This window comes from Candoia aspera, chromosome 4 (assembly GCF_035149785.1).
Source record: "Candoia aspera isolate rCanAsp1 chromosome 4, rCanAsp1.hap2, whole genome shotgun sequence".
In the NCBI taxonomy this organism is placed as follows: Eukaryota; Metazoa; Chordata; class Lepidosauria; order Squamata; family Boidae; genus Candoia; species Candoia aspera.
In genome coordinates, this window is record NC_086156.1 from 119,148,050 (window position 1) to 119,156,618 (window position 8,569).

The 8,569-nt window shown below is 54.1% G+C and overlaps 1 protein-coding gene across 1 annotated transcript; it reads right to left on the minus strand.

Annotated features, from left to right (window-relative positions):
* Positions 1-447: 447 nt before the first annotated feature.
* Positions 448-4,939, minus strand: NAT16 (N-acetyltransferase 16 (putative)). Its single transcript, XM_063301831.1, has 3 exons — positions 4,746-4,939; positions 2,242-2,466; positions 448-1,029 (listed from the first exon to the last, which is right to left on the minus strand). Exons 1-3 carry the CDS (start codon positions 4,935-4,937, stop codon positions 475-477), a joined length of 972 nt encoding a protein of 323 aa, XP_063157901.1. The 5' UTR covers positions 4,938-4,939; the 3' UTR covers positions 448-474.
* Between the last annotated feature and the right edge of the window lie 3,630 nt (positions 4,940-8,569).

Here is an 8,569-nt window from a genome sequence, read left to right on the forward strand (position 1 = left end):
TCCTTTTTTAACTCCTGTCAAGAGGCCAAGAGTCCTGTGGGACTGCAGTGGGGTATAAATGTAATAAATATGAGTAGCTAAATCATCTGCCATCAGCCGGAGGGCAAACTGGCAGGGCAGGAAGCCTCCCCAGAGCATTGCGTGGAAAGAGCAATGAGCAAATCTCAGCTGATGCTGCTTTATTGCCGAAAGCTCTGAGGGCGCTGTTTGGAGCTGCCCAGCTGGGGAGACTGCCTTTCCTACCCTTTCCTGGGGGTTGCCCCAGACCAGTGGCTTCCAAGAGGAAGACGGTAGCTACAGGCCTGGCCCCAGAGCCAACTTGGGCTGGGCCCCTTCCTGGGGGCTCTTGCCTCTGCCACCCACATTCCTAGACCCTTTGGGGTCTGTGGTGGCCCAGCCTGAGAGAACAGGCAAGGGGGAAGCCACGGTGAGGCAAGCAGGGCAGCGTTTCGGGGGGAGGGAGGCCCCTGTCCCTCAGATGTCTGCCTCCAGCAGACACTGCTCTGTGTAATCCTTGGCCAGCTCCAGGCCCAGGGCCCCCTGGCAGAAGGCAGCCATCTCCAGCCACAGGCAGGGCTCCAGGAAGAGCTGGCACATGACGCTGCCCTGCAGGGCTGGCACCTGGAGGCGCAGGTGGTGGATCAGCTGGCTCTTGAGGTGGGCCAGGTTGCAGCCAAAGGCATCGATGTTCAGGTAGTGCCAGTCTTTGCCCAGCGGGATGGAGAAGGGCTGGGTGCTCAGGGTGGCCACGGTGGGATGGGCCTTCTGATCCACCACCCAGCAGAGGCTCTTCTTCTTCAGGAGGCTGAGGTTGCTCTCGGTGGCCTTGAAGGGCTGCCAGTCCTGGATTATGGTCTGGTTGGGCAGGACCTCTCTCCGAAAGGCCTCCTTCAGGATGACCTGTGGCACCTCATTCTCCAAGAGCACCTCCGAAGGCTCTGGGCTGAAGCCACCCTCCGCCAGCACCAGCATGGCGACCTCCAGCCGGGAGAGCAGCTCCTGGGCCTGGAAGCGCACCAGAAGGATCCCCTGGAAGGGAGGAGGGTTTCAAGGGGGCAGAAAGGGCCTGGGCAGGTCAGCACTGCGCCCCCACAGTGGCACTGCCTGCAAAGGAGCATCCCTGGCAGGGTTAGGGTTAGGGTTGCTGGCCTCCTGCCTGAGGAGACCCTGGGGCTGGGGTGGGAGCAGCCCTGCTTCCTCTGGCCATGTGGGGCCCTTGGGCAGGTCCCCTCCAAGAGACACTCGGCCAGCCGCTTCTCCTCCCTGAAGCGGTTCTGGCTGGCTTGACCCCATGACTTCTGTGCCTCCAGGCAGCTTAGAAAGGGGGAGCCAGGTCCGCAGGCATGGCTGATGGGGAGGGAAGGCAACCGGGGTGGGGGTGGGGCTTCCCAGGCAGGTTGCAGAGAGAAGACTGCCCCCCCTGAGTGATCTCTGGGGCCTTGTCAAGAGGAATGGAAAGAAGGGAGCAGAGAGAAATGGGCCTGGCCATAAGGGGCGAGGCCTCTGCAGGAAAGGTGGTCCTGGAGGCAGGTTTGGCCAGCAGCTGCAGCCAGCCCCTCCTGGGCCCCGCTTGGCCCTGCATCTCGGAAGGGGTCCAGACTCAGCAGAGGCACCCCTGGACTCCTGTGAGAAGCCCTCTATTTCTGAGGTGCTGAAGGATTTTCCTGCGAGGATTATGCCCATTTGAAGGAAGTCTAAACAGGGCTGGCATCGTTCCTGGAAAAGCAGTCCTGGTACCAGTCCCCTGAGGCCTCCCCTGCCTCGTACTCAACTCAGGGTGGCTGCAGTGGTTTCTGAGACTCAGTCATAATCAGCAGTGGTTCTATCAACTGCTCCCTGGGCAGCAGCTGTCCCCTCTGCCCCAGGGGTGGCCTCCCCCCATCTCCTCCTCCTTGTTTACAGCCCAACAGAGACCTCAGCCTCCTCCCCAAATAGCTGAGGGGGCCAGCAACATCAGGTGGCAGCTCAGCCCTCCCTCATGTGAGCTTGTGAGCATGCCAGCTGGCAGTGCCCCTGGGCCTGGGCTGAAGGGTCCAGTCCTTGCCTTTGTCTTGCCAGGCAGCCCAAGGTCTTGAGCCCTGAGCAAGCACGCTCTCTCCCAAGGGTCCGGAATCCATCCATCATATGTCCAGGGCAAACAGTGTAGCAGGTCCAGGCAGAGAGCCCCAAACACCTCATCCTGCCCCCCACCTCTGCCCCCCCATGGAAGGGACAGGCCTTTCCAGAGCAAGGGTCCTTCACCTGTTTGGCAATGATGCGATACTTCCTCAAATCCTTGGGACCCAGCTGGTCATCCCGGGTCAAGCGTGACACTTTGACTTCTGGGTGCTTCTCCTTCACCATGGCTGAGCAGAAGCGCTGCAAGACCCCAGCCACGCCTTTGCCACGCTCCCAGGGCGCCACGCGCAGTCCCTCCACCAGTGCGGTCTCTCCTGCGTCAATGATGTAGACGGACTGGAGCCCAATCTGGGGGCAGATCGGCAGGGGCAGCGGGGGGAAAGAAAAGCAGAGAGGTAACTTTCAAGGGGTTGAATGGGCAGAGCAGGCAGGCATCGCACCGGTTGCACCGGAGGGGCCCTGGTCCCACACAGACCATTACTTTGTGTGCTGAGGTTTTGGGATCCACACCCCAGCAGACCCAGCATATTCCTCCAAGGAAGCCCCTCAGGTTCCTTGAGGGGGCCCGAGCACTACCAGACACCTACATGAATAATCCAGGGAAAATCTAACTGCAGCTTGCCTTGAGGGAGGAGGAGGAGGAGGAAGCATGAAGCAAGAAAGCTGGAGACCCCAAATTCTGCACAATCCCAAGTGGGGGGGACTGGAGTTGGGTGGCATGAGGTGGCAATGCCTCCTCCCTCTAGAGGACAGGGGTGCCCTGGAGGCAACCCGTTTCCATTCATACTGGACCCTGACATGTTGGGATTTCACCCCAGCCCAGGGGGTTCTTTCTGCAAGGACAGGAGCTCCTCGAGGCCACCAGCTGGACGTCAGCTGGCCACAGCTCGGACCAAAGGGCTGACTACCTCCAAACAGACGTGATCCCAGACCCACACTGCAGGAATCTGGCAGGGCTCCCTTGTGCCCTCCACAGCGGGCAAAGCTAGGAAGGGAACTGGAGGAACCCCCAGCCCACTGCACTCAACCAGGCTGTGACACCCCTTGCCAAGTCCAATAAAAGCTGTGAATTGTGGCACGGGCCTCTGTTTCAGGGGATTCAGTGCTGGTCCTTGGGACAGAGTGTGACACTGGAACCATCGCCTGATTGCATTAGGTTCTCCAAAGTTTGGCCCAGGCTGTTTTTAAGTACACGGGCTTCCTCATTCTCAAAAGATCACAGGAATGGGGACCTCTGGGGGCAAACACAGACTGGTTCCAGCATTAGAGTTTCAACCTTCTGCTTCAGAGCCCCCCCCCCCCCATCCCTGCTGCACCCTTGATCAAATGCAAGGGGGAAAAGAAAGGAATGCAAAAAAGGACGCAGGGGAGCATGATAAATGACCCCGCCCCTCCCAGAAGGGAGGCAGCACCAAGGGGTCTCATTCTGCAGGGGATGTTACCCAAGAGAGAGGGAGGGGCTCCTGAGACAGTAGCCATCAGACGTGGGTCCTTCTTTCCCTGGGTGAGATGCAACTGGACCATGCCCAGCAATCGTGCTGCTTTCTCCAAAGATCGAGGGGCCACCTTCTCCCTTAACCTCCAACAGCTGTGCTCACCAGCAAGCCACCTCAGAGGGAGGGAACAGCCTTTGCCTGGAGAAGCTGCTGGGGGGTTGGTATTGCAGGATGCATCTGCCAGTCCTGCAGGAGGCATTGATCCAACTGCTTCTACTGGCACGAATCAGGCAGAGACTGACAGCCTGCAAGGGGCTTCCTGCCCCCCCGCCCCCTGTCCGGGCTGCCCTGGCTGGTCTGCAAGGAAGGGCAAAGACTCCATGAAAGAGGGCTGGTGGCCCTTTCGATTGGGGGTCCTTCCTCTCCAGCTTCTGAACTGCCTTGGCCTGAGGTGGGTCCCTGCCTTGGCCTAAGCCATCCTCCCCGAAGGCCTCTGGGGGTCCCGAGCAGGGCACATTTACCGAAGTTAGGGTGAGAAGCCCACACTGGATGTTCAGAAACATTTTGAGCTCTTGTTTCAGAAATGTCTCTTCTTCCATTCTGAAGAGCCCAGAACTGACTGCAGGACTAGCCCCATCTGGGGTTTTGTTAACTTTCTCAAACTCACAGCCTGCCTGCCTTCCTTCCTCTCACAGCCTGACAAAAGGAACTGGGGAGCGTTGCTGGATACGAGAATAAGAATGGGCCAACCCATTTGCTCCCCTTTCGCTTAGGAGTTGCCTCCCACACATTAACTTCCATTCTCGGGGCAGATTCTTTGTCTGGACGCCAAGCGCAGCTGCAGGAAGATGCACCAACAACTCTGCAAACCCCTCTTAAGAATAACTGGCAAGCCACAACCCTGTACAACACCGGCGCTCTTGGAAACAGATGGAGGTGACAAAGTGCACCTTGAACATTCGGAGGCTGGGCGCTCTGGACCGTCCCCTTCAACAGACAATAGTGGGGCCGGCAAGCAACTGCCAGATGTCCTCTTCACTCAGACAGAAGTGCAGCCCCTCTGTTTCAGGGAGGGGGAGTCCACGCCAGCCTTCCCCAAGGCCCCTCCCTCCCGGGCGGCAAAGGCCTCTCCCCACAGCCTCCCACTGCCCGGCTTCAGTTCCAGCCAGCCCGCGTCCCCCTGGCCCTTACCACCACACCATTCTTCTTGGCCAGCACGACGGTGCGGTTTGGCTCATGGATCCAGGCATGGTAGCGGCTTGGGAGGTAGTCGAGGCCCCCGTAGATGCCCTTGGAGATGGCCAACATAGCCTCAAAATCTCTCTCTGTGGCAACGGCGAACTCCAGCGGCGAGTCGGCTGCACTGGGGCTTTCCAGTTTCATGGCTCACAGGGGAAACTGCTGCTGTGGGGACACGGACTTCCATGAAAACGCCAGGGAGGGTCATGTGACGGGAGTCACGGCAGGGGGGTGGGGCTGGTTCTCAAGCCCTCCGCAAGCAATCAAGTTAGCCTCCCGTAGTGTGCAGGAGATGACGACGGCCTGTGGCAGTGCTATCTGGGGTGGGCTGGGGTGGAGAATGAGGGGTGGACAGGGACACTTGCTGATCAAGAGGAATCGGGGATGGGCATGAGCCTGGCCAGAGAAGATGCTTCCATGATCCTGTGAGTCACTTGGTCATCTCCATCCAGCTGCTCTTCCCTGCTTCCCTTACTCAGCGGAAGCCCTGCCTGGCACCCTACAGGCCAGGTGGGGACGGAGGCAAGTTGGAGATGGCTTGTTGGGCGCCCAGGCTTTGGAGCCCACTACTCTGGGGTGTCTGTTCAACTCCTCACCCCCCAGCCCATGCACCGTCCCTCTCCATCTGGCCCAGAAAAATCCTTCTGGTTAAGAGGCTCTCAAGGTTGGTGCGAGGACATTAGTTTGTGGCCCCCTCTCTTAGTCGCCTTGATTTGTAGGAGCAACAGCAGTAGTAATAGCAACAACAACAGCAGCAAGAGCAACAACCAGGGCTTAGCCCGGTAGGATTACTGGAAGAACAACCACAGAAAAGACAAAAGTACACACTGTGTTTGAACACCATGCCATTGTGGCCTGCTATTATAAATTGGAACCAACAAAGCGGGGCTACTTAAAGTGATTGTTTGAACCACGGAAAGGCATTTATCTAGACTCAGATGTCACTGAACAACAATTAGTAGTTCAAAGGAGATTCATTACCAGAAATAAAATATTCAGGGATGTAGAACCAGAAGAGATTCAGAAAAATTGTGAAAATGGAAGACCCCAAAACAATAATAGAAAAGTAGAAGAAACTCAGATAACAACAATTGGAAATATAGAGGAAACAGCTGATATGAACCACAGAAATGATGACTTAGAAGTATTAACAACAGAACCAGTACAGGTTGGCATTGAAACAACCTATGAACTGACCCCCTGACAAGAAGAATTAAAAGAGAAAATTATGGCATATGCACAATTACCAGCAGAAAGACAAAGACTGCCAGCACTGAAAGAAGTGCCCCAAAAAGTCCTGGCACCTCTAACGAAGGGTGTGAACAAGGCGCTTGCAAGGATTAAAGTAACATCTACCAAACAGACTGGAGGCCACTTGCCTGCAGTACAGCGTGGTGGTTACAGAAGAACTGGGTATTGAAATTAGAAAACCAAAAGCAAAATCATATTCAATCCGAAAGTGGACGATCAGACAGGAGGCCAAGTTAAAGAAATTAAGAGCAGATGCGAGTAATTTAAAGAACACAAAAGCGCAAAACTGGAAGAATGTAAGGTTCAAGACAAGGCTAATGAAAAAATACTGGCTCCGCACCAGAAAAAGCTGTCAGGATGAAGCCTACAAGTATTGGGGCATTTTACAGTTGGATAACAGTAAGCATGGACAAGTTAAAATGTGATCAGTAAAAAACACATTCAAAAAGTGAGAAAATTGCTAAAGACAAAATTGAATGGTGGAAACACCATCAAAGCCATCAATACCTGGCCCATACCTGTGATACGATACACTGCTGGAATGGTTAACTGGACACAAGCTGAACTGGACAGTTTGGACCGAAAAACAAGACAACTCATGACTATTCACTATGCATTACATCCCTGTAGTGATATTGATAGATCATACCTGCCCCGCAAAAATGAAGGCAGGGATTTACTTTGAGTCAAACAAACTGTTGAAGACAAAGAAAAGCATGCATTGGCCGATGGTGTAAAAGACAGCCAAGGACAACCGCCAATTTTGAACGCAGGGCTCCTGGGGCTGGGTGGCTGCTGACAAACAACCCCAGCAGTGGACCCTGCTCTGTGCTGAGCAAGGGTTAGGGTTAGCCCAGAAGAACTTCAGTTGGGCCCTTCCCAACTACAATTCCAAGGGAGACAAGGTCACACTGTAGGATCTAGAGAAACAAAAAGCCAATGGTCTAAAATGGGCATTTCAGAGATTCCCTACATCCCTGCAGCTTCTCATATATTGGCTAGATCCAGAGCCCTTCGGTGATGGGGTTGGGGAGGGAACCAAATGGCTGGCTCAGAAAGAGGGGGGTCATAGCCATTGCCCAACATCTGGGTTTCCATTTGACTCAAGTGTGGCTCCATGAAAGAAACACAATGCACACGGAGCACTCTGCTTCATTCCTCCCCATTTGCCATGGTGCTCCCTGATGGTTACCTGAAGCTGGGGGGTGGGGGAGGAAGGGGTCCACACCATGGGAAGCAGCAGAGAAATGTGAGTTGAAATAGGTAAGGAATGAACGAGCGAACACCTGGCTGCTTTGAATGAATTCAGTTTTCTGAGAGCAGACGGGTTACATCCTGGGGTATTAAAGGACCTGGTGGGTTGATCTCAGAACCCCTGACTGTAATCTTTGAGAACTCCCGGAGCATAGGAGGAATTTGGAGAAGAGTTAATGTTGTTCTGATCTTTCAAAAAGGGAAACAGTGGACCCAGAAAATTACAGATCAAAGAGCCTGACATTGGCACTTGGGAAAATCCTAGGCAAGGTAATCAAGCAGTGGGTTTGCAAGCATTTAGAAAGGACGGAGGTGGTTACTTACACGACTCTGTTAAAAACAGCTGATGCCAAAGGAATCAGATTGCTTTTCTTGATTAGGCGGATGCTGTGGCTGAACACCCTCTCTCCTTCAGCGACAGCAACCCATTCCTTAAATCAGAAGCGAAATGGTTGCTCAGCAAACACATGATATGAGAGAGAGAGAGAGAGAGAGAGAGAGAGAGAGAGAGAGAGAGAGAGAGAGAGAGAGAGAGAGAGTTGCTGCAAAGGCTGCTGGTTGCTGCCATCTCATTCAAAGTTCTCTTGTGCAGCCATACCACTGTTGCTCCCACTCCAATGTGCATCGCTGTCAGGTGCAGAAATTTGGTCCTAAGTGTGTGCATTGGTCAGAAAATTATTTTTTAAAATTACTGTCGTATTTGCTAAACAAGATCGCCACTAAACAAGGAGTGGCTATAGTGTATTTGGTCATTAGTGAGGCATTTGATAAGATTGGCAGCAGCCTCATTCTTGACGAAATGGAACCATGTGGGATGGGCGGTCTCACTACCGGATGGAAACTCGGCTGGCTGAACCCCCGCAGCCAATGCGTGGTCCTTCACGGCTCTACGGCCACATGGAGGGAGGGATGCCGTGGGGAGCCTCAGGGATCTTCCTGGGCCAGAACTCTTCGACCTCTTCATAAATGGCCCAGATGAGGGAATAGTGTTGGCATTTCTTTGTTTTTGCTCGGACCAAGCCACTGGGTTACCATGGTAATTGAGTACTTCCTTAAGTATCAGCAGGGTGAAGAGGTTGAACTTAATTGTCCTCAGTTTGGGTATTAATAGCTGCATTGCCTGGGGGAGGGCAGCTTGCTTGTTACTTGTTTAGTTTTGCTTTTGCAGCCCCTCAGCTCAGTGCTCTCTGAGCGCGTGTGAATGCACAGCTTGTAAAGTATGTTTTTGTGCTTTCTGTAAATACATTTATTTTTATAGAAATGCCTGGTGT